This window comes from Sebastes fasciatus, chromosome 8 (assembly GCF_043250625.1).
Source record: "Sebastes fasciatus isolate fSebFas1 chromosome 8, fSebFas1.pri, whole genome shotgun sequence".
NCBI lineage: Eukaryota > Metazoa > Chordata > Actinopteri > Perciformes > Sebastidae > Sebastes > Sebastes fasciatus.
In genome coordinates this window covers 33,916,006-33,943,971 of record NC_133802.1, presented here as the reverse complement: position 1 = coordinate 33,943,971, position 27,966 = coordinate 33,916,006, and the positions used below count along the sequence as shown (strand labels likewise).

General features: G+C 32.3%; 2 protein-coding genes across 2 annotated transcripts in view; one reads left to right on the top strand and one right to left on the bottom strand.

The window, feature by feature from the left end:
* Nucleotides 1–1,137, bottom strand: part of tp73 (tumor protein p73) — a 36,493-nt gene extending 35,356 nt beyond the window's left edge. Inside the window, exons 1-2 of the mRNA XM_074642589.1 lie at nucleotides 1,046–1,137; nucleotides 291–441 (exon numbers count right to left, since the gene is read on the bottom strand). Coding sequence (XP_074498690.1) covers nucleotides 291–441; nucleotides 1,046–1,104 — 210 coding nt within the window. The 5' untranslated portion in view covers nucleotides 1,105–1,137. The remainder of the gene's footprint in view (nucleotides 1–290; nucleotides 442–1,045) is intronic.
* A 7,832-nt stretch (nucleotides 1,138–8,969) lies between these two features.
* Nucleotides 8,970–27,966, top strand: part of wrap73 (WD repeat containing, antisense to TP73) — a 35,408-nt gene continuing 16,411 nt past the window's right edge. Inside the window, exons 1-4 of the mRNA XM_074642597.1 lie at nucleotides 8,970–9,111; nucleotides 18,302–18,389; nucleotides 19,973–20,125; nucleotides 22,021–22,137. Coding sequence (XP_074498698.1) covers nucleotides 18,321–18,389; nucleotides 19,973–20,125; nucleotides 22,021–22,137 — 339 coding nt within the window. The 5' untranslated portion in view covers nucleotides 8,970–9,111; nucleotides 18,302–18,320. The remainder of the gene's footprint in view (nucleotides 9,112–18,301; nucleotides 18,390–19,972; nucleotides 20,126–22,020; nucleotides 22,138–27,966) is intronic.

Sequence of the window (27,966 nt, the reverse complement as noted above, 5' to 3'; positions counted from 1 at the left end):
TCCTGGATGAAAGCCCTGTGTTTGTTGGACCCCTCCACCTCCCCTCATGTTGCGTCTTTTTGTTCTTTAGACTACGTCACCACAGTCACTCCCAGTTCTCTGAGTCTTTACTGTTGCTGCAGATGGGTTTATATTGTAGTAAATGGAACGCCCGGTGCGTCTCATACCAGCGCCGAAGGGTTCCTCGTGCTGCGGTATCTATAACACCGACGGCCGTGACAAAGCGTCAGCATTTTGACGCCCTGAGAATGAGAACAGGCTGCAACTGCAGTGGGAGCTTGTGTTCTTACCATCACGTTGTCGTTCATGTCCCTCATTTGGTAGACGTCCATGGAGACCTCTGCGGCGCTGCGGTGGCTCCCCGGGGTGCTGGTAGAAGGCACCGGGCGCTCACCCGGCTGGCTGCCTGGGGGGAGCTCAAAGTAGGTGCTGTCTGGCTCCCTGTGAACACATGACACCCACCACGGACATACGAGTTGATAAAGAAATTAGCAATTAATCACGATTAGTCATTGACAATCATGCGATTAATTGCGATTATATATTTTAATTGATTGACAGCCCTACTTAATATAAAAGCAGATTTTTACCCAACATTAGACATCCTATTGGACACCCCAAAATATTGTTAAAGATTAAAACTACTGTGATGTTTGTAGACTTTTACTCTAAAATGTTATCCTCGTAAAATGCAGTGATAAAAACCCCAGAAGGTTCAGTGCAACGATAAGAAAGAATTGGAAAGAATTTAAATATTCATTACAGTTTCTCATGTGCAGAGGAAAGAAAGAGAAAATACAGATATTTGTTTGCCTTTGAGTGTTTTTGATTCTGTCTGCACAACAAATTTCAGCCTAAAAAAGGACATTGCTGGAATAATCGTATCATAATTTACTCATGAAATAATCTAGTAGGTGATGACATTAATCATTTTGTGATTATTGTCTGATGCATTTCACATTTTTAATAAAACCATTATGTAATTTGGAAAATCTGTTGATTGGACAGAAAGTAAAGCTCGTCAGCAGGTGTTGTTGACACTCACAGGGAGCTCCACAGGTGCTCGAAGGTGCCTCCTTCTTCAGTAACGGTGGACTGGGACATCTTAGAGGACGGGTAGTCTGGTGAGGGACAGATCACTCTGAGGAGCACAAACACACAAATCACACACTGTTAAGAACTGGCAGCAGGGTTGCCTTTATGTTACTGTAAAATTAACATTATTATACTGTCGCTGAAATTTACAGCTTTGTACTGTTAATGAAAAATACAGTTTGAACTTTTTTAATTTCACAGTATTTTACAGTTAATTTACTGTTTAAAGATACATTATATTGCTGTTTTCCACCTTTCTTTTACATTATCTTACTGATTTGTTTTAATGCACTATTTAGGTTTTTACATTCATTTTAATAAACATTATTTTTTGCCTAGATGAATAGACTTAGCAGGTTACAAACATAGGAATAGTCATACTAAATACAATTAAAGGCACTTGTTAGGAAAAAGGCTATAATAGACTTGTTGACGCTTTTCCCATAATGTGTGTCTCTAGCTGGCTACAAGCACAGAATGCAAACCAGAACAACATGTGAGTGAAGAACAATAAAGCTAATTCACTGATTTTACAATCATGTACAATGTACAAGCCTCACATGAGCAGATCAGGTCCCAGAATTCAACAAATACTGCATGAAACTGTTACTGATGATACTTTAGACAGCTGATCAGCAGTAAAGTGATGTTTTTTAAGAATGCATTATAGTTCAGTTAAATTTAATTTAACAGGTTTTCTTTTGTAGTAACAGTAAAGCACTGTTTTTAGCAATAACAGGTTAATACTGTTGAAATCCTGCTGTCAATTAACAGCAATTGTTTACAGTGTATTATTGATTAATGATAAAAGAACGGCCATTTTTATTAGTGTTCAAAAAAGGAGAGGAAGCAATTCAAAACACACACACACACACACACACACATGCATCCATCCAGGTGTGAGCACACCAATGTAGTCCCAGTGAGGTGGCGCAAGGTCTCCTGGGAGTCCAGAGCGTGCTCAGACCTGCCTGCCTCATCACCTCCTCTCTGTCTCTAGATAACACCGCCTGCACTGCTGCAACCTCAACATGTGTTCAGACTCTACGGAGCTGCAGCTGATCGCATCAAGTAGAGGAGTTTTATTATAATCCTCGAAACCAGGAAGGTTTACGCACAAACGACAGATAACATTGCATCTTATAACTTGCAGCTTGATAAAAGATCTTGAAAGTTTAAGAAATGTACCTTTAAAGTGGGACATCCGAGCCTCTTTGCGATGATTTGGGTCCAAATACTTTTTCAAATAAATCCGCGTTTGGCACAAATAGAGACTCAGATAGACACCACGTCTATACTGTGTAAAGCTGATAAAGTGATGTCTCCATCTAGTCTCCAGTTTGATATGTCGATCAACATAAAAAAAATCCTGTCGGGCCTATTTGTTCTACCAAAGTTTACTATCACAGTTGCACCACAGCAGCGTCATCTCCTTAGTAACCCTCTGAAGGACTGCACAGGAAAAAAAAAAAAGGGAAAAAAAGAAAAGAAGTGTGGCAAAGGTGCTTTAAAGACGCACGATGCAACTAATCATAAATGCAAACCCATAATTCCTCTGGAAGCAATGACTGTAATGTGTCTGCAGGTTTCTGTATGTGGGATCTGTTACTGTCAGTTTAACCCATTTGTGCCCAAAGATTATATTTAGTATGATGAGGAAAAAACAGCCACAACATTTGTTCTGATTGGTCAAAAGTCTTGACATTTACATACTTTTAGATCACGTGAAAAACCACACTTTTATTAATAGCCAAATCAGGATGTTTGAGGAAAAACATTTTGTTTTATTAAATGTTAAATTATATAAGTGTGCATATTTTTGATATTCAGCTTGTTATGAGTTCATAGATTCCAAATACTTGATTGTGCTCCTTGTAGTTTCTGCAGATATTTTCTCGTTATACTATATTTTTTACTATATTTTTCTACTCTATTGCAATAACAGTAGTCCTAATGTGCCCAAATACTAATTATAATGTGATAAGAAACCTCACTTTTCAGTCACATCAATTTCGAAATTTCTGCACATTTGTGCTAACAGGTATAAGCCCAGAGAACACTTCCAATAAAGGAAATTAAAAAACATTCAGTTGCGGGTCAGAAATGGGTTAAATAATAATTCCATTTGTACAGTAACTTTATCTCTGTTCACTTTTGGTCTGCAGATCTATACTGAATCGATTGAAGATATGCAGCTCAGTAAACATCTAGAGTGATGTCATGGTTTTTGGACAAAGGTTGTTTTGTTTTTCAAGCTTATCTTGTGGATATTACAACACAATCAGGCTCGGCTAGTAAAGTTTTGATTCGTGCCACATAATCCAAATTAAAAAAATACATCATGATAAAGAGGCCTGGAACATGCGCGTAATTCGGGACTGCGCAGCAGCAGCAGCTGTGTGCAGCAGCAGCAGCAGCAGCTGTGTGCAGCAGTAGCAGCATCTGCATCTGCAGCAGCATCAGCATCAGCAGCAGCAACAGCATCTGCAGCAGCATCAGCAGCAGCAACAGCATCAGCAGCAGCTGCAGCATCTGCAGCAGCTGTGTGCAGCAGCAGCATCAGCAGTAACATCAGCAGCAGCTGTGCAGCAGCACCATTGTGTGTCTGCAGCAGCAAGCAGCAGCAGTAACAGCAGCAGCATCATCTGTGTGTCTGCAGGTTCCCGCTGTTCCCGAGGCTGCTGCCGCCGCAGGAACCAGCACCGGTTCCCAGCTCGTCCCTCTGAGCCTCGTCAGATCTCAGACCAGCTCAGGGGATCTGACGAAGCGTCACTGAGACAACAGACAACAGGCTGCTCTCAGCTCTGCTCTTAATTAGGATTCCACCTGGACGACGATTCACTTAATCTGCACCTCTCAGACCAGAAATAACTACAGCTAATAGGAGAGATAGATATAGATAGATAAATAGATAATATAGATAGATAGATAGATAGATAGATAGATAGATAGATAAATAAATATAGATAGATAGATAGATAGATAGATAGATAGATAGATAGATAGATAGATAGATGGATAGATAGATGGATAGATATAGATAGATAGATAGATATAGATAGATAGATAAATATAGATAGATGGATATATAGATGGATAGATATAGATAGATAGATAGATATAGATAGATAGATAGATAGATAGATAGATATAGATAGATAGATAGATAGATAGATAGATAGATAGATATAGATAGATAAATAGATAGATAGATAGATGGATAGATAGATAGATAGATGGATAGATATAGATAGATAGATAAATATAGATAGATGGATATATAGATGGATAGATATAGATAGATAGATAGATAGATAGATAGATAGATAGATAGATAGATAGATAGATAGATAGATGGATAGATATAGATAAATAGATAAATATAGATAGATGGATATATCCCAAAGGGGAAATTGAGGTGTCACAGCAGTAATTCACATAGATCACAAAAAACGAGAATCACTCACAAAAAAGATATGAGTTAGGTACGAAAAACACCGTAGGCTTATTAACAAATCTCTATATTATAAATGTACATAACAACTAGGGGGTGAATTAGCCTAAAGTGGGACATTTGTATTTCAGATTTCTGGAATATATATTGTGATATGAAGCCAATATACATTAAATCCAAAATCCCCAGGATGTGTCCTAATCAAACCAAAAAAAGAAAAGAAAAAGAAAATGCAGATATCACACTCATAAAAGGAATACTATAGACAAATCAGTGCTATAATTCCATGTTTTCTATCACAAATGTTGATTTTCTAATGTGGGACAGTCATTTCAGTCTGTTAAAAGGCCTAAAAATCACTTTAATTAATGCAGGAAACACTCGAGGCTAAATATGCAATGATCCTGTTCGGTCATTTTACCACTTACAGTGTTATTGTTGTTATCAAACCGAGGCTTATAGGTGTGGATGTTACATGCAGAATCGAACAATATCAAACAAACAATAAGACTATAAATAAATAAAGAATAATGAATAAAGAGTATAATAGTTTTGAAGCATTTAGGCATATTAGAAAGACATTAAATATCAATATTTTTTTATATTTTGTATTGACTTTTATTTGTTGGAGGAAGACCCACTGGAGCGTATAGGTGTCCCACATTATGTCAACTCACCCTACTTTACACTATAGATAGAAGAAATAAAAAATACAATAAAATGGAATTAAAGATATATCTCTGCTGTGCAAATTGAAAATAAAATATGTGTTGTGTATCTTTAATAAGGATGGGGCAAATATGAGGAAAAGATAGCTTATATTATATATATAGACAGACAGACAGACAGACAGACAGACAGACAGACAGACAGACAGACAGACAGACAGACAGATAGATGGATAGATCCCAAAGGGGAAATTGAGGTGTTAGAGCAGCAATTTACTTAGATCATAAAAAAACGTGCATCACTCACACAAAAAGATATGAGGTATAGGTATGAAAAACACTGTATTTACAAATCTCTATAAATGTACATAACAACTACTTTACACCAGATAGAATAAATAAAAAAAAATACAATAAAATGGAATCAAAGATATACAGTATCTCTGCTGTGCAAATTGAAAGTAAAATGTGTTGTGCATCTTTAACATGGATGAGGAAAATATATATAGCCTATATTATTATATCATAAGCCCTGTAAAGCCAAACTGATCAAAATTGAAGATATAGATGGATAGATACAGTAGATAGATACAGTAGATAGATAGATAGATAGATAGATGGATGATAGATAGATAGATAGATGGATGGATAGATAGATGGATGGATAGATAGATGGATGGATGGATAGATAGATGGATGGATAGATAGATAGATATAGATAGATAGATAGATAGATAGATAGATAGATAGATGATTCAGACCTTCAGTTCTCAGTCAAATATTGTTAATTTAAATTTGAAAAGGCGTGTGAGAGTTATTGATAAGCATTAAAGTATTGCCTATTTGATTAAATGCCAGGCATTGATAATACATATTTATTTTTCTTTATAATATTAATTTATTAACTCTTGCTTTCTGCTCTTATAGAAGCCTCTGCTGGTTCTCTGCCTTAAATATCAGACCATCTATTGCATGTTTGACATTGTGCTTCACTGATATTCACCTGTCTGTCTCTCTACTTTGTGTCTCCCTGCCTGGGTTACAGCACCCATGACAACACACACACACACACACACACACACACACACACACACACACACACACACACACACACACACACACACACACACACACACACACACACACACACACACACACACACACTTTCCCAAGGGCCATTTTATGCAAGAAAATACACAGTCCCAACTGAGAAGAAATTAATTTAAAAATTGATTCGATCTTCCCCAGCCAGCCCCCATAAGTGAAATATTTAATATAACCTATATGCAGTCTGAGGATTCAGAGGACGAGGTTGTCTTAAAGCATTTATTTATTTATTGAAATAGGACCATTAAACATAATAAACTAAGGGATATTATAAGTTAATATAATAACTAAACCATTTGTGAATGGTATTTATCAAAATAATGATACAAAAAAATAATATTAATAAGGAAAATAAAGTATTTTGAGATATAACACTTATTGCATCGTGCATATGTCTACTAAAGGGATTCTTTGTAAGGCCTACATTTATTTTTTATTTTTTAGACAATATATTTTTATTAATCTATTAGACGTATTTTATATACTGTAATGAGAATACAGACCCTTAACAAACTATTATCTAAACCACGACTAGCTGCAAAATCGAATCAACAAAATAACCAGCAAGATTTTAAACAAAGACACATTTAAATCTAAAATTGATTTTTACGTATTCATCTTTAAGACAGTTGGGCCTTTCTTGTCTTGCTTTTTAATTTTAATTTTTTTAATTTGTCACATTTAGCAAAACGAGACAAATTAAGCTTGCTAATAGCCTAAAAAAAAGAAGAACATATGACATCAGTTAATAATCTAAATAAATAATTCAACGTACCTGAAGGTTATTATTACTCCAATCCAAAAACCCCAGAATAATGTTGCGCCTGTCACCTGCCTGTTTATTCTCAAACATGCCCAGAGAGTGACTCTCCATAAACAAACTGCAACAACAAGAAACAGGAAGAAAAAAAAAAAAGAAAAAAGAAACAATCGACCGACTTTACTGTAGATATGATAACAGCAGCTGGAGATTATTGACTTTGTTGTTTTTTTCCGGAGAGAAACAGAGTTAACAGCGAGGACAGAAGCAGGAAAGTGATTTGCATGTTGCGGTTGAGAGAGAGTGGGAGGTGGAGGAGGTGAAGCTGAGAGGAGAAGGGAGGCGGTGAGGAGCGCGGTTTGAGGTGCACATCAGCGGGAAAACCTTCTCCAGCTTGGGGGTGTATGAACAGTAATTAAGCCTACACTGTTAAGAATGTCCCAGTAAAATAACAGTAAAGAACTGGGTTGCCTTTATGTTACTGTAAAATTAACAAAAATAAAAATAAAAAATATTTTTTTTTATTAATTTCACAGTATTTTACAGTTAATTTACGGTTTAAAGATACATTATATAGCTGTTTTTTCACCTTTCTTTTACATTATTTACTGCTTTGTTTTAATGCACTATTTAGGTTTTTACATACATTTTAATAAACATAATTTTTTGCCGATAGATGAATAGACTTAGCAGATTACAGACATAGGAATAGTCACACTAAATACAATTAAAGGCACTTGTTAGGAAAAAGGCTATAATAGACTTGTTGACACTTTTCCCAAAAATGTCTGTCTCTAGCTGGCTACAAGCACAGAATGCTAATTCACTGATTTTACAATCATGTACAATGTACAAGCCTCACATGAGCAGATCAGGTCCCAGAATTAAAAGAAATATATATGTAATATATAATATATAATAATATGAAAGGTATGAAAAACAATTAAGCCTACAAAAAGACAGGTTTATTAAACCATAAATGATGAAAGTAGCCTATAAAAAATATAAAACAGAACATCCCAAATCGATAAACCTACAAAATCCCAAACATATTAGCCTGTAATACAAATATATATTGTTGCTTATATATGACTTTATTAATTTGGCACATTCAAACGCACAAGTGACACATATACGCAGCAAAAAAAGAGAAACCACAACAACGAACTACATTTCCCAGAAGGCAAAGTGCAGCAGATGCATTAACCACACATTATATAAAATAGGCAAGCACCCAATTGGGAAATGCACATATTGTAATCAACCAGAAACTGTGGAACATGTACTGATACGCTGCAGGAATTACAGTATCCAGAGGAATCACCTTTTACAGTCACTAAGGAAGGCCAAACATCAGGACTTTTCATTGTCAGATTGGGGAATACAGCAGATAACATATATACTGTGAAATTATTCAGTTTTTAAGAGAAACTGATTTAGTTAAACGAATCTAGAGTTTTCCCTCATTATTCTTATTCTTATTCTTATTATTATTATTATTTATTTATTATTTAATTTAATTAATTTTTTTTTTCTTTTTCTGCACAATCTAAGGAAGGTAAAACATCAGGACTTTTCATTGTCAGGTCTATTGGGGAATACAGCAGATCACATATACTGTGAAATTATTCAGTTTTTAAGAGAAATTTATTTAGTTAAACAAATCTAAATTTTTCATCATTATTATTATTATTTTTTTTTTTTTTTTTTGTTTTAATTATTATTTTATTGTATTTTAATTTATTTTATTTTTTATTTTTTTTATTTTGTTTCTGCACAATCTCCTGTTCTCCAGTCCAGATGGTGGCGGTATTGCACCTCTAAGACAGTTTGCCAACCGCCAATAAACACCAAAGAAGAAGAAGAAGCACAGCAGCTGCGTGCTGATTGGACAGCGTCGGTATGTCGTCATCAGCTGGGTGAGCAGCCGGCGGCGCCTCGAACACACCATGAGCAGAAAGGAACTTTCCTGAAGTGTTTGAGGGACTTTCCTCGTCTCTAATCGAACTGACGGAAGCAACTTAGAAGTAAGTTTGACCGTCTAGGGTGAAGATAGTGAAGGCTAGCTGCCTGCTGAGCTGCTAGTAGAGTTATTGTTCTATGCTAACGGTAGCTAACTGCTAACTGGACTGTCATCTGCTCTCAACATCCGGGTTCTTCAGCTCATGACTTTTTTATTCTCTTAATATTATGACTTCATTCTCATAATATTATGACTTTATTCTCTTAATATTACGACTTTATTCTCGTAATATTATTATTTTATTCTTGTAATATTATGACTTTATTCTCGTAATATTATTATTTTATTCTTGTAATATTATGACTTTATTCTCGTAATATTATGACTTTATTCTCTTAATATTACGACTTTATTCTCGTAATATTATTTTATTCTTGTAATATTATGACTTTATTCTCGTAATATTATGACTTTATTCTCTTAATATTATGACTTTATTCTCTTAATATTATGACTTTATTCTCTTAATATTATGACTTTATTCTCTTAATATTATGACTTTATTCTCGTAATATTATGACTTTATTCTCGTAATATTACGACTTTATTCTCATAATATTATGACTTTATTCTTGTAATATTATGACTTTATTCTCGTAATATTATGACTTTATTCTCTTAATATTATGACTTTATTCTTGTAATATTATGACTTTATTCTCGTAATATTATGACTTTATTCTCGTAATATTATTATTTTATTCTCGTAATATTATGACTTTATTCTCGTAATATTATTATTTTATTCTTGTAATATTATGACTTTATTCTCGTAATATTATGACTTTATTCTCTTAATATTACGACTTTATTCTCGTAATATTATTATTTTATTCTTGTAATATTATGACTTTATTCTCGTAATATTATTATTTTATTCTTGTAATATTATGACTTTATTCTCTTAATATTATGACTTTATTCTCTTAATATTATGACTTTATTCTTGTAATATTATGACTTTGTTCTTGTAATATTATGACTTTATTCTCTTAATATTATGACTTTATTCTCTTAATATTATGACTTTATTCTTGTAATATTATGACTTTATTCTCTTAATATTATGACTTTGTTCTTGTAATATTATGACTTTATTCTTGTAATATTATGACTTTATTCTCGTAATATTATGACTTTATTCTTGTAATATTATGACTTTATTCTCTTAATATTATGACTTTATTCTCTTAATATTACGACTTTATTCTCATAATATTATGACTTTGTTCTTGTAATATTATGACTTTATTCTCTTAATATTATGACTTTATTCTCTTAATATAATGACTTTATTCTCGTAATATTATGACTTTATTCTCGTAATATTATGACTTTATTCTCTTAATATTATGACTTTATTCTCGTAATATTATGACTTTATTCTCGTAATATTATGACTTTATTCTCGTAATATTATGACTTTATTCTCGTAATATTATTATTTTATTCTTGTAATATTATGACTTTATTCTCGTAATATTATGACTTTATTCTCTTAATATTACGACTTTATTCTCGTAATATTATTATTTTATTCTTGTAATATTATGACTTTATTCTCGTAATATTATTATTTTATTCTTGTAATATTATGACTTTATTCTCTTAATATTATGACTTTATTCTCTTAATATTATGACTTTATTCTTGTAATATTATGACTTTGTTCTTGTAATATTATGACTTTATTCTCTTAATATTATGACTTTATTCTCTTAATATTATGACTTTATTCTCGTAATATTACGACTTTATTCTCATAATATTATGACCTTATTCTTGTAATATTATGACTTTATTCTCGTAATATTATGACTTTATTCTCTTAATATTATGACTTTATTCTCGTAATATTTATGACTTTATTCTCGTAATATTATGACTTTATTCTCTTAATATTATGACTTTATTCTCGTAATATTATGACTTTATTCTCGTAATATTATTATTTTATTCTTGTAATATTATGACTTTATTCTCGTAATATTATGACTTTATTCTCTTAATATTACGACTTTATTCTCGTAATATTATTATTTTATTCTTGTAATATGACTTTATTCTCGTAATATTATTATTTTATTCTTGTAATATTATGACTTTATTCTCGTAATATTATGACTTTATTCTCGTAATATTACGACTTTATTCTCATAATATTATGACTTTATTCTTGTAATATTATGACTTTATTCTCGTAATATTATGACTTTATTCTCTTAATATTATGACTTTATTCTTGTAATATTATGACTTTATTCTCGTAATATTATGACTTTATTCTCGTAATATTATTATTTTATTCTCGTAATATTATGACTTTATTCTCGTAATATTATTTTATTCTTGTAATATTATGACTTTATTCTCGTAATATTATGACTTTATTCTCTTAATATTACGACTTTATTCTCGTAATATTATTATTTTATTCTTGTAATATTATGACTTTATTCTCGTAATATTATTATTTTATTCTTGTAATATTATGACTTTATTCTCATAATATTATGACTTTATTCTTGTAATATTATGACTTTATTCTCGTAATATTATGACTTTATTCTCTTAATATTATGACTTTATTCTTGTAATATTATGACTTTATTCTCGTAATATTATGACTTTATTCTCGTAATATTATTATTTTATTCTCGTAATATTATGACTTTATTCTCGTAATATTATTATTTTATTCTTGTAATATTATGACTTTATTCTCGTAATATTATGACTTTATTCTCTTAATATTACCACTTTATTCTCGTAATATTATTTTATTCTTGTAATATTATGACTTTATTCTCGTAATATTATTATTTTATTCTTGTAATATTATGACTTTATTCTCTTAATATTATGACTTTATTCTCTTAATATTATGACTTTATTCTCTTAATATTATGACTTTATTCTTGTAATATTATGACTTTGTTCTTGTAATATTATGACTTTATTCTCTTAATATTATGACTTTATTCTCTTAATATTATGACTTTATTCTTGTAATATTATGACTTTATTCTCTTAATATTATGACTTTATTCTCTTAATATTACGACTTTATTCTCATAATATTATGACTTTGTTCTTGTAATATTATGACTTTATTCTCTTAATATTATGACTTTATTCTCTTAATATTATGACTATTCTCTTAATATTATGACTTTATTCTCGTAATATTATGACTTTATTCTCGTAATATTACGACTTTATTCTCATAATATTATGACTTTATTCTTGTAATATTATGACTTTATTCTCGTAATATTATGACTTTATTCTCTTAATATTATGACTTTATTCTTGTAATATTATGACTTTATTCTCGTAATATTATGACTTTATTCTCGTAATATTATTATTTTATTCTCGTAATATTATGACTTTATTCTCGTAATATTATTATTTTATTCTTGTAATATTATGACTTTATTCTCGTAATATTATGACTTTATTCTCTTAATATTACGACTTTATTCTCGTAATATTATTATTTTATTCTTGTAATATTATGACTTTATTCTCGTAATATTATTATTTTATTCTTGTAATATTATGACTTTATTCTCTTAATATTATGACTTTATTCTCTTAATATTATGACTTTATTCTTGTAATATTATGACTTTGTTCTTGTAATATTATGACTTTATTCTCTTAATATTATGACTTTATTCTCTTAATATTATGACTTTATTCTTGTAATATTATGACTTTATTCTCTTAATATTATGACTTTGTTCTTGTAATATTATGACTTTATTCTTGTAATATTATGACTTTATTCTCGTAATATTATGACTTTATTCTTGTAATATTATGACTTTATTCTCTTAATATTATGACTTTATTCTCTTAATATTACAACTTTATTCTCATAATATTATGACTTTGTTCTTGTAATATTATGACTTTATTCTCTTAATATTATGACTTTATTCTCTTAATATAATGACTTTATTCTCGTAATATTATGACTTTATTCTCGTAATATTACGACTTTATTCTCATAATATTATGACTTTATTCTTGTAATATTATGACTTTATTCTCGTAATATTATGACTTTATTCTCTTAATATTATGACTTTATTCTTGTAATATTATGACTTTATTCTCGTAATATTATGACTTTATTCTCGTAATATTATGACTTTATTCTCGTAATATTATGACTTTATTCTCGTAATATTATTATTTTATTCTCGTAATATTATGACTTTATTCTCGTAATATTATTATTTTATTCTTGTAATATTATGACTTTATTCTCGTAATATTATGACTTTATTCTCTTAATATTACGACTTTATTCTCGTAATATTATTATTTTATTCTTGTAATATTATGACTTTATTCTCGTAATATTATTATTTTATTCTTGTAATATTATGACTTTATTCTCTTAATATTATGACTTTATTCTCTTAATATTATGACTTTATTCTTGTAATATTATGACTTTGTTCTTGTAATATTATGACTTTATTCTCTTAATATTATGACTTTATTCTCTTAATATTATGACTTTATTCTTGTAATATTATGACTTTATTCTCTTAATATTATGACTTTATTCTCGTAATATTACGACTTTATTCTCATAATATTATGACTTTGTTCTTGTAATATTATGACTTTATTCTCTTAATATTATGACTTTATTCTCTTAATATTATGACTATTCTCTTAATATTATGACTTTATTCTCGTAATATTATGACTTTATTCTCGTAATATTACGACTTTATTCTCATAATATTATGACTTTATTCTTGTAATATTATGACTTTATTCTCGTAATATTATGACTTTATTCTCTTAATATTATGACTTTATTCTTGTAATATTATGACTTTATTCTCGTAATATTATGACTTTATTCTCGTAATATTATTATTTTATTCTCGTAATATTATGACTTTATTCTCGTAATATTATTATTTTATTCTTGTAATATTATGACTTTATTCTCGTAATATTATGACTTTATTCTCTTAATATTACGACTTTATTCTCGTAATATTATTATTTTATTCTTGTAATATTATGACTTTATTCTCGTAATATTATTATTTTATTCTTGTAATATTATGACTTTATTCTCTTAATATTATGACTTTATTCTCTTAATATTATGACTTTATTCTTGTAATATTATGACTTTGTTCTTGTAATATTATGACTTTATTCTCTTAATATTATGACTTTATTCTCTTAATATTATGACTTTATTCTTGTAATATTATGACTTTATTCTCTTAATATTATGACTTTGTTCTTGTAATATTATGACTTTATTCTTGTAATATTATGACTTTATTCTCGTAATATTATGACTTTATTCTTGTAATATTATGACTTTATTCTCTTAATATTATGACTTTATTCTCTTAATATTACAACTTTATTCTCATAATATTATGACTTTGTTCTTGTAATATTATGACTTTATTCTCTTAATATTATGACTTTATTCTCTTAATATAATGACTTTATTCTCGTAATATTATGACTTTATTCTCGTAATATTACGACTTTATTCTCATAATATTATGACTTTATTCTTGTAATATTATGACTTTATTCTCGTAATATTATGACTTTATTCTCTTAATATTATGACTTTATTCTTGTAATATTATGACTTTATTCTCGTAATATTATGACTTTATTCTCGTAATATTATGACTTTATTCTCGTAATATTATGACTTTATTCTCGTAATATTATTATTTTATTCTCGTAATATTATGACTTTATTCTCGTAATATTATTATTTTATTCTTGTAATATTATGACTTTATTCTCGTAATATTATGACTTTATTCTCTTAATATTACGACTTTATTCTCGTAATATTATTATTTTATTCTTGTAATATTATGACTTTATTCTCGTAATATTATTATTTTATTCTTGTAATATTATGACTTTATTCTCTTAATATTATGACTTTATTCTCTTAATATTATGACTTTATTCTTGTAATATTATGACTTTGTTCTTGTAATATTATGACTTTATTCTCTTAATATTATGACTTTATTCTCTTAATATTATGACTTTATTCTTGTAATATTATGACTTTATTCTCTTAATATTATGACTTTATTCTCGTAATATTACGACTTTATTCTCATAATATTATGACCTTATTCTTGTAATATTATGACTTTATTCTCGTAATATTATGACTTTATTCTCTTAATATTATGACTTTATTCTTGTAATATTATGACTTTATTCTCGTAATATTATGACTTTATTCTCGTAATATTATTATTTTATTCTCGTAATATTATGACTTTATTCTCGTAATATTATTTTATTCTTGTAATATTATGACTTTATTCTCGTAATATTATGACTTTATTCTCTTAATATTACGACTTTATTCTCGTAATATTATTATTTTATTCTTGTAATATTATGACTTTATTCTCGTAATATTATTATTTTATTCTTGTAATATTATGACTTTATTCTCTTAATATTATGACTTTATTCTCATAATATTATGACTTTATTCTTGTAATATTATGACTTTATTCTCGTAATATTATGACTTTATTCTCTTAATATTATGACTTTATTCTTGTAATATTATGACTTTATTCTCGTAATATTATGACTTTATTCTCGTAATATTATTATTTTATTCTCGTAATATTATGACTTTATTCTCGTAATATTATTATTTTATTCTTGTAATATTATGACTTTATTCTCGTAATATTATGACTTTATTCTCTTAATATTACCACTTTATTCTCGTAATATTATTTTATTCTTGTAATATTATGACTTTATTCTCGTAATATTATTATTTTATTCTTGTAATATTATGACTTTATTCTCTTAATATTATGACTTTATTCTCTTAATATTATGACTTTATTCTTGTAATATTATGACTTTGTTCTTGTAATATTATGACTTTATTCTCTTAATATTATGACTTTATTCTCTTAATATTATGACTTTATTCTTGTAATATTATGACTTTATTCTCTTAATATTATGACTTTATTCTCGTAATATTACGACTTTATTCTCATAATATTATGACTTTATTCTTGTAATATTATGACTTTATTCTCGTAATATTATGACTTTATTCTCTTAATATTATGACTTTATTCTTGTAATATTATGACTTTATTCTCGTAATATTATGACTTTATTCTCGTAATATTATTATTTTATTCTCGTAATATTATGACTTTATTCTCGTAATATTATTATTTTATTCTTGTAATATTATGACTTTATTCTCGTAATATTATGACTTTATTCTCTTAATATTCCGACTTTATTCTCGTAATATTATTATTTTATTCTTGTAATATTATGACTTTATTCTCGTAATATTATTATTTTATTCTTGTAATATTATGACTTTATTCTCTTAATATTATGACTTTATTCTCTTAATATTATGACTTTATTCTTGTAATATTATGACTTTGTTCTTGTAATATTATGACTTTATTCTCTTAATATTATGACTTTATTCTCGTAATATTATGACTTTATTCTTGTAATATTATGACTTTATTCTTGTAATATTATGACTTTATTCTCTTAATATTATGACTTTATTCTCTTAATATTACGACTTTATTCTCATAATATTATGACTTTGTTCTTGTAATATTATGACTTTATTCTCTTAATATTATGACTTTATTCTCGTAATATTATGACTTTATTCTCGTAATATTACGACTTTATTCTCATAATATTATGACTTTATTCTCGTAATATTATGACTATTCTCTTAATATGACTTTATTCTTGTAATATTATGACTTTATTCTCGTAATATTATGACTTTATTCTCGTAATATTATTATTTTATTCTCGTAATATTATGACTTTATTCTCGTAATATTATGACTTTATTCTCGTAATATTATGACTTTATTCTCGTAATATTATTATTTTATTCTCGTAATATTATGACTTTATTCTCGTAATATTATGACTTTATTCTCTTAATATTACGACTTTATTCTCATAATATTATGACTTTGTTCTTGTAATATTATGACTTTATTCTCTTAATATTATGACTTTATTCTCTTAATATTATGACTTTATTCTCGTAATATTATGACTTTATTCTCGTAATATTACGACTTTATTCTCATAATATTATGACTTTATTCTTGTAATATTATGACTTTATTCTCGTAATATTATGACTTTATTCTCTTAATATGACTTTATTCTTGTAATATTATGACTTTATTCTCGTAATATTATGACTTTATTCTCGTAATATTATTATTTTATTCTCGTAATATTATGACTTTATTCTCGTAATATTATGACTTTATTCTCGTAATATTATGACTTTATTCTCGTAATATTATTATTTTATTCTTGTAATATTACGACTTTATTCTCGTAAATTTATGACTTTATTTTCGTAATATCATGTCTTTTTTCTCGTAAATGTATGACTTTATTCTCGTAATATGACCTTATTTTCGTAAAGTTATGACTTTTTTCTCGTAATATTATAACTTTTTTATTCTCATAATATTATGACTTTATTCTCGTAAATTTATGACTTTTTTCTCGTAATATTACAACTTTATTTTTGTAATTTTATGATTTTATTCTCGTAATATTATAACTTTTTTATTCTCGTAATATTATGACTTTATTCTCTTAATATTCTGACTTTATTCTCGTAATATTTTGACTTTATTCTGTAAATCTCAGATGTTTTTCCCCTCAATGTGGCCCTAATACTCCGTAGTACATTTTCTCTTTGGCCCTCACTGCATTAGACTTATATACTTACATACTATATACTTAGACTATAAACTGTGTTCATCACAATGCTCAAATGTTTTGCGGCTCCAGTCAGATTTTTTTTTGATAGTAAAGGTTGCTGACCCCTGAGCCCTGACCCCTGACCCCTGAGCCCTGCTTTAGCTGCTTGTTTTGATTGCCAGCCAGCTAGGCTAACTTAGCTCCCTGTATTGTAGCTCTGTTCATGTTGCTGCAGCCTGTTGATTGATTGATTGATTGGACTTACAGCGACATCACATGTTAACATTTGGAAAGTGCAATCAGTCAAAACTGTCCATCTCTCATGCGGTTGAATGTTTTACTCAGTTGGGTATTTTATTTTAAAAATGTAATAATAACTGTTTTTTCTTGTGTAGGAACAGTTGTGTTTGCAAGATGAATTTCTCTGAGGTTTTCAAGCAATCCAACCAACTCTGTAAAGTTTCCCCAGATGGGAAATATTTGGTGAGTGCTTTAGTTTTTTTAATGCAGTAGAAATAATACTTTTAAGTCCAGTTTGATTCCCATTGTTATGTTGCTTGTTACACATAGATAGGTACAAGTGTGTTAACCCTCTGAGACCCACAATAGAGCGTCCTGTCTTTTTTAGGGGGAGATAGCAGGTCAACAGTAGATGTCACATAGAAGTGGTGTACATCATCTGAAAGCTGAGAACCTGAAGATTAGAGATGCAGCTCAACACTGTGTGTCAAAGTGCATAAGTCATAAACATGAAATAAACATTGGGTTGATACCATTTGTTACACAGATTTGGTGCTAAATTTAACCATTTCTTACCACTGGAGAATTAATATGAATGCTCAAGAATCCCTCCAAAATACCACATTAAGACACCAAGACCTTTAAGAACATAATAGAAAAAGCCATGCTGTGATTTAGGATCAAAAAATGTTGGCATTTGGAGATTTCTGCAAGAATTGCATTTTTCCGTGATTGGATGGCGAGCACTTCTGTTGTGTAAACTATCAGAAACCCCCTTATTGTTAATCTAGCTAGGAAAACCATCCATCCTCTGAATGCTCTAGGTCTCTAGTTTGATCCATCCATCCTCTGAATGCTCTAGGTCTCTAGTTTGATCCATCCATCCTTTGAATGCTCTAGGTCTCTAGTTTGATCCATCCATCCTCTGAATGCTCTAGGTCTCTAGTCTGATCCATCCATCCTCTGAATGCTCTAGGCCTCTAGTTTGATCCATCCATCCTCTGAATGCTCTAGATCTCTAGTCTGATCCATCCATCCTCTGAATGCTCTAGGTCTCTAGTCTGATCCATCCATCCTCTGAATGCTCTAGGTCTCTAGTCTGATCCATCCATCCTCTGAATGCTCTAGGTCTCTAGTTTGTGGCTGTAGAGTTTCATGAGGCTGTGATTATCCTAGAGGTCACCACAGGTCATTTTATACAGTGAGGTCAATGTAATGTCTCCTATGGGGACTAACATCATCACACATGAATACGGTTGGGCTCATTGGAGCCACAAGAGTCTCAGCTTTACAGTGATACCCACTTTATGCAATTCGAAGACTGTTTAGGGACCCCAGTATGAAGAAATATTCAAATACATCATTTTAGAAAAGGAGACAATAACACATTTATATTGCATTCAAAAATGCATGTTTTTGTCCCACAACTGCATGTGATTATCATAAAGTGGGCATGTCTGTAAAGGGGAGACTCGTGGGTACCCATAAAACCCATTTTCATTCACATATGTTGAGGTCAGAGGTCAAGGGACATCTGTGAAAATGGCCATGGCAGTTTTTCCTCGCCAAAATTTAGCGTAACTTTGGGTGTTACTGAGCCTCCTTTCTGACAAGCTAGCATGACATGGTTGTTTTGGTGGTTGTTGAAAGACAGTAAAGTCGGTCGGGATCATCCGTGGGTCTCAGGGCGTTAAGAAAAACTTTATTAGATTCATCATATACTGTACATACAGGAACATGCATATAATTTGACCTCTGCATTTAACCCATTCTAGATTTTAGAAGTCTTGTTCTGTCTGATTTGTCTCTTTGGCTGTACTCGACAGGCTACCTGTGTGCAGTACAGGCTGGTGGTGCGAGACGTGAGCACACTGCAGATCCTGCAGCTCTACACCTGCCTGGACCAGATATCCCACATGGACTGGTCTTCCGACTCTCTCTTTATCCTCTGTGCTATGTACAAGAGGGGACTGGTGCAGGTAAGCTATCAGAAGGTTAATACTGTTAGTGGTGATATGAATAATGAAGTGTGATTTTTAATGACAATATGTAATCTTGCCTTTCTTTATAGAGTATCACCATAACGATTGGTTAGACAATATAAGCAATATGAAGGCATCTCTTTCCAGTAGCTTGTAGAAGTCATTTTGGTTGACACTTTATGCATCAAACACTAAACTAATAAGTCATTGAGAGATGAATTAACAACTAAAATAGTTTGTTGCAGCCTTAAAAAACGTCATCATGTAGTATTACCCAAGCAAAACATTACATTTCTATGGCTTAATAGTGCATTCAATATTGTCATTTTTTTATGGTTTTAAAACATTTTGTTTCGGCAGACGTATTCTAAAAGTTGTATGTCATATAATTATTGAGATAAAGTAACATTTTAGAGATGATGAGGAGGAAGTATACAATAGCTACGTTATTGACAAATATTTTAAAGTTTCATTGAGACATTTTAATTTTAATAACAGGATTGGAATGTACATTTGTGATTTATTTTATTTTTTGTGGCTGGGAAATCAATAAATTTTTTTAGCTGGAGTTTTGTCTGATCGGTAAACATGACATGAACTGCTCTCCGGGTTTTATTTGCTCAGAATGTATTGCATTAAACTACTAAAATGCCATTGTTCATAATAATGCCAATAATTCACCACATCCTGTGTTAACAAACTTTTGAAATGATTTTAACAAATTAAAAAGATATTTCCTCTTCAAAATAAACATTGTGTGTCTTCACTCGTAGTGTTTTGTGTTTGATTAAGTTTGTAAATTTCACTTAAATATTGTGCAGTTGCTTCAAGCATGCCCTGTTTTACATCACAGTTGTTTTTTATTTTAGAAATAGTTAAACTGTTATTTTGTGTTATTCTTTATAACAACATTTTGCTGAACAGTACTTTACAGCAATGTAGATACATTTGGATTTCAGTGTGTGTGTGTAGGCCTGGGCAATATGACGATATATATCTTTACGATACAAAAATGTATATCGTATATATTTTTATATATCGTTTCTAATGTGAAATAAATATTGCTAGGCCTATATTTAGTTCTTTTTTTCTCTATAATTTCACTTAAAACGATGTTCTTTTTGAATACAAGTTCTTAAAATGAGCAAATACTCAGTACTTTTCATTTGTCAAGTATTTAATTCACACAGGAGTAAACAAAAATAGGCTTTACCATGTGGTTATTTCATATAGACTATCCGTTTATTGATTCACCAGAAAACGTGCTATATTGTGATTTATAGCGTTATCAAGATATGAAATGACCTATTGGCCATATCGTCCAGCTTTAAGAGTGTGCTAGTTAAATTGTCATTAAGTAGTGTTTTTTTTCAGCATATTTTATTATTTTATATTAAGTAGTGTTTCAGTATTTGCATTGATTAGACATGTAGACCACACATAAGATATAAAGCGATGCACACCACAAATCTGATGCCAGACGCTGCTGTTTCAAATGAAATTCACCATCGAAGACAACAACAAATGATTCATGAACTGACTTTAACACATCTGTTAATGATTCATTCATTTATGTAAAATCGGGATACTAATTTTGAATTCCTGTCCATACATTTTTTTTTTTTAAAACTCGACAGACAGAGCTCATAATAATTACTGTTTTTTTAAACAAGCTGCATCAGTGGTCAAAAGAAGTTATGCATGCTGGTGTAATGTCACTTTCCTGTGCATCCCCGGGCGAGTAGCTTACCTTTGAAGGGGTATCCAGCGCCAGTCTTTCATGGTTCTGATGCTCAAGTGTTGAAATTTGAAATCAAGTTTAAGGAGATGCAGGATGTGTGCGAGGGATGTCACCAATGTCGGCTGATTGCTTTCCTTCTGTCTCTCTTCAGGTGTGGTCTCTGGAACAGCCAGACTGGCACTGTAAGATTGATGAGGGCTCAATAGGACTAGTCTCCTCGCGCTGGAGTCCAGACGGACGTCACATTCTCAACACCACAGAGTTCCATGTAAGTGTGAAGTTGGTGCGCGCACGCATTCATGCGCACGAAAGTGTGTTTATGCATATGCTTGTCTGGTTTCAACTGTTGCTGGCCCGCAAGGAAGGGGGGACCTGAAAATAGCCAGACACCAGAGCCTGTCTTGACCGCCCCTACACCCCCCCCCCCCCCACCTGCTGCATGTATTCAGCCTGATTTCATAGCTCCCTCCTGTTAGCGTCCTGTCATACATGGGTCTCAAGTACCCCTGGAACATGGGTGCAATGTGTATGTGCCCTTCCAATGTAGGTCTGGTATTTTCTTTGGCAGCGAGTCCTATTAATGATGTTCTTAGATCAACAACAGGGAAGAAAATAGATTAAAATAAACACCCAAACCAAATAAACAATGAATCAAAGGATGAAAAGGAGCTGGAGTTGAACTTGACTTGACCTGAGGTTGGCTGGTGGCATCTTTGGCCCTCATGTCGGTGTCCATCAATGAATCAATTAATGTGTTATACCAAGACTTATACTGGATGTTAGACTGCACGATTGCGGCCAAAATTATAATCACGATTTAATCTGATTAATATTGAGATCACGATTATTTATCACGATTATTCATAGTTTTAAGGACAAAATATTTTTATTGCAATTTCACATTTAAATAAACAGATTTCACTTCCATGTTGTGCTACATGCTAACCGTCAAAAATTCTAAATGTGATCCTTTGACTTTGTTATTCTCATCCTTAGTGGTTATTTGCATAAAAACACACAATTTAAATGATTAGGAAATAAATGATTGTATTTTTATTTAAATATTTGCTTTGAAAACGAAAAAAATCTTGACATTCCATCCATCCATCCATCTTCAACCGCTTATCCGGGATCGGGTCGCGGGGGCAACATTAGTAGTTGTAATTATATATTATAAGCTGCTTAGAGCTAGTGTTAGGAAGTTAAACGGGTCGTAATTGTCTCTATTATCTATTTTATATTGCTGTGAAAACATCTCCTTCAAATAACTGGATTTATTCAAGTTTCTCACCAAAATCTACATTTTACAAGATTACATTTGAATGCATCATGGTAGCGTTATAATTTACCATTGCCTCATTTTTATTGAGTAGAGCCTGAATGCATCATAATGTGGATCCTCCGTTAACAGAGCTGTTAAGCTCCGTGCTGTCGGCAGACTAGTCGGTCACCGTGATGACTGAGCAGCATCATAGGGATGAATTACAATATAATATGTGTCTGATTAAGTTAGTTGTTCCGAATGTTTTTACGGTTGTTCATCCACGGCTTATTTTGAACTTGCAGTTGCGACAAATTACAGCTTTATTTCTTCTTCACTCACACTGAAGAACTTCCACACTGATGACATGTTCTGTGTGTGTGACGTTACTGACTGTGTCGCTGTCTGCCGACGCAAAAAAAATCTGATATATGAGACTGCTGACGGCTTCGATCGGCTGTTGATTGACGGTTCATCTCTAGCTGTTAGTTTAGGAAGTGCTTGATTTGATTTGAGTATTCTTTGAGCGGAGCATTTTAAACGTAAATATCACAGTCGCTCATGTTCATTTAATTGTGGGAAGCTAAAATCGTGATCGCGATTATTAATTTTGCAGCCCCTCTGGATGTTTGAGGCTGATACCGATATTGGAGAGTTTTAAAAAGTCTGATATTTCTGTACACCAATATCTGTGATAATCTGATATCGGCCAGTGAATTAGCATAAGCATGGATGGAAATATTGTTTTTTTTGTTAATCATGACCTTAAGAATTATGCAGTACACTGTTTTTTCAGTATAATCGAGTCATCCCGAGGTAGTTGGTGTGAGAACTTTTCTTACCATAATATTTACCCTCTAATATAACAAGGTTCACTTAATCATATTTACCACCAGAGAGATTTAAGTTCATTACATACTTGAAATCAGTGTCCTGTAATAAGGTACTGTGCTCCTGTCAGAAACAGGCTTATTAAGAAAATGAGTCATGAGAGGTTGAGTGTTGTTTATAACGGTCTGCAGAATGAAACCCAGACTAATAAAGATACGTTTAGTTTGTCTCTTGAATTGATTTCATAGTAAGCTCGTGTTCTAAGGAGGGGGAAGCTATAGCAGCTAGCTGCCCTCGGCCCATGTGGAATATGATGGGGGGGCACCGCGGTGGGCTGCGTCCGTCATGCTGAACCTGATTCCAGGAATCATTTGACAGGTGTTGTGGCCCAACACACAACTGTGTCTGGTCTGGAGAAGGGTGCAGGGAGTGCAAGTGTCTGTGGCATGTCTGCTTTGTGTCTGTCTGCATCTTTAAAAAAAAAATAGGATGGAAAGGAATGGAGGCTCCTTCCTTAAAAAGATATACAGTAGCATCTAGGACAGTATAACCTAGATCTTAACGTCCTAGTGGGACTTGACGTGCAGACATCTTAAGTCTGAGCACATGAAGTTCAAATGATCGATATCAAAAGTATTTATTTTTAAAATGTCACAACCACTTTGAACCTCTTAGTAAATCAACAGAAAGATAATTGGCTCCAAATCAATATTTCCATTCAAGAGTTCTGAGAAAACAGATGTTGAGCCCTGACACACAGTATTATGGACAAATTATTCCTCATTCATTCATAGTAGTCTGAGTCACATCTTCCTCTCACCTGTGCTGTTGTGCATGTGTTACCCACTGCCCTTATCATCTGGCTAAATATAAGCAGGACGTTAAAGAGATAGTTCGGGTGGGGTTGTATGAGGGACTTATCCGTAGTCAGTGTATTACCTACAGTAGATGACGGTCGGCACGCCTCCAGCTTGGAGAAGCAGACGGGAGTTACCGCACCGAACCAAAGCAATGTACTGCTGTGGACGGGGGCAGCAGCAAAATATATTTTAGCCACCTAAAAGAAAAATCAATATCAGTTTTAGAGTACGCTATATTTACAATATTTTTGCCGGTTTACCTTACTGTGAGACAACCGTTTCCAACGAGGAACTGAAGCCGTTGTATCCATCTATTCTCTCTCCAAAGCCACCAGACTGGTTGCTGGTCTACCGTTGACGTGATCGGATGGTTTGTTTGTACTATTGTGACTTTTGTTGAATCCGATCGAACCAAAATCACACAATAACACAACACAAACTAAGCGATTGAGGCAGCAGTAGACCTGCGACTCCTGTGTTCTGCGAGGTAAAATTACAGTTTTTTTCGATGCAGTCTGGTTGCTTTGGTGAGAGCATAGATAACGGCTTCAGTTCACATCACTTCAGTGTGCAGTAACTCCTGTCTGTTTCTCTAAGCTGGGGGCGTGCCGTCATCTACTGTAGGTAATACACCGACTATGGATAAGAACCTCACGCAACCCCACTTCAAAACACCCAAACTACCCCGTTAATACTGCTAACAGTTACTGAGCATCCTTTTAGTAGTTGAGGTTGAAAAAACGAACTCAACAGAGGCAAAGTAGGCACTGGCTGCCACATTGCCAAGGAGCCCAATGAACTTACCTTCACCCCGGCCCAACATTTCATTAAGGCTGTGCCAGACGGGTGTTCGTGTCAGGTTTGAATTTCAGCCCCACTCATAAACAGCCTGCTATATTAACTTGTTTGGGGACAGCTGCCTATGGTGTGGATCGTGCCACTGTGTGTGTGTTTGTCTGTCTATGTGTCTGTAAATCTGCTTAGCTGGCTGTGTGTGTGTGTGTGTGTGTCTGGCTGTCTGTTTATAGCTGTTACAGTGTGTTTTCTTTTTAAACCCAAACAGAATATTATCAGATCTTTCTGATTGGTTTATTAGCTCACAACTGACATTGTAACAGTAGGCAAATGGCAAAGTATATTGTGTCTGTAGTGCTAATAGAGTGGCAGCCATAGACCTACTTCAGGCAGCTTGAGTTTTTCCTTCAAGGTAGAACTACAGTGTGTTTTCAGATATGGGATGGCGCCATGTCACAGATTTAATAGTCTCATTGCTGAAACCTAGCCTATGTATTGTGAGAATTCACGCAAGTTATCTCCTATTTGCCATCGTTTATCTTAGGACCTCACAAAATGCCACTCACACATCCATGTTAATCCACCTTTACCAGCTGAGGGGTGGTAAACTGAGGGTGGAAAAAACTCCAGCCAAGGCCATCATTGAGCTTTGACTTCTCTAATGGTTTTTTACATTGTTGGGATTGGATTAGCGGTAGCATTCTTGGCCAGTACTGCGGGGAGCCTTGCTAACGTGTAGCATTGTTGGCACAACAACGCTACCGGACTTAAAAACTGCAAACGTAGGCAGCTGCTGCGTTGCAACACGGGACAATAGCTCAGCCATACCTATGTGAGGGCTGCGAGAGGCTCCAGTTCCTTGGTAGAATCATGAGGCTGTAACAGGAGAAATAGGCTATATTGGTTTGAGATGGCTTCCTATGTGGAATGCCTGCAGTCTAATCCTCTGCTGACAGATAGGACTATATGGCATCAAATAGACTCGCCCATTCTCTCGCACTCACATAGGCGTGCAACAAGAATGGCTGATAGATGGGTTTTATTTCAGGTTGCTGTCAGTAACTGTGGTCTACGACTGATTGTAGTTATCATGTTGCCCACAGGCTGTCCTGTTCAGGAATGTTCCCGAATTCTCTGGTTTTCTTGTCATGAATACTTTCTAATAGATACTAAGTGGGTGTGATGGTAGAAATTAGCTGCAATTGTCCCATTCGGCCGGTGTCTTGATTGTCTTGATTGTCTTATCAGAAGTAATTGTTGTGAATGACGCAAACATGTGAAAGAAATTTGCGTAACGCTGTGTCGCAAAAGCCGATCGGGGGTGAGATTCTCCTCTTGTCGTCACTGACGTCACTGACGTCCTGACGTCACTGACGTCCTGACGTCACTGACGTCCTGACGTCACTGACGTCACTGACGTCCTGACGTCACTGACGTCCTGACGTCACTGACGTCCTGTCGGGACGTCAGGACGTCCCTGACGTCCTGACGTCCCTGACGTCCTGACGTCCCTGACGTCCCTGACGTCCTGACGTCCTGACGTCCTGACGTTGTTGAATCAGAAATGGAGGAAAAAATATTGTAGCTGTCTGTGTTCACCCAGAGCTACGATAGTACCTCATATTAGTACAGAGACCAGACCAAACTCTGTGTATAAATGTAGAAACCACAGACTCTCTATGGTAGAAACAACAACGTCGCTGCCGTATTTATGCCTAGATGACTTTATCTTGAGTGTTGATGGAGCAGCTACGATGTTAGCATAACCTGGCACTGATCCATCCAAACTCCATTCAGAAAACAATTTAAGAGTTGTTTGATTGTCATCTTGCAGACAGACTTGACAAAGCATGAATTCATACTTTTTACAAATCAACATCATTGTGTTGTTATTTCAGCATCATTTTGATCCGTTTACTACAATGTTGCTGCCATATTTATGCTTAGATGACATTATGTTTAGTGTTGATGGAGCTGCTACGATGTTAGCATAGCCTGGCACTGATTGATCTGAACTCCATTCAGAAAACAAGCATTTTAAAAGTTGTTAGCTCGTCGTCTTGCGGACAGACTTGACAAAGCACGAATTCAGACTTTTTACAAATCAACATTATTATGTAGTTATTTCGGCATAATTTTGATCTGTTTACTACAATTAAATCACAGCACAATCTGTTTGTTTTGGGTTCATACCGCAGGAGCGACATGTGGCTTGCTCGATACAGTCAGTGCAATGGCACTGTATGTGAATACAGCTCGCCGCCGGGGGATGTTATGAACCCAGACACGACGGCGTTTGGTTTTTCCGACATATCTGTGACTTCCACAACATGTACGAAGCAGCAACAGT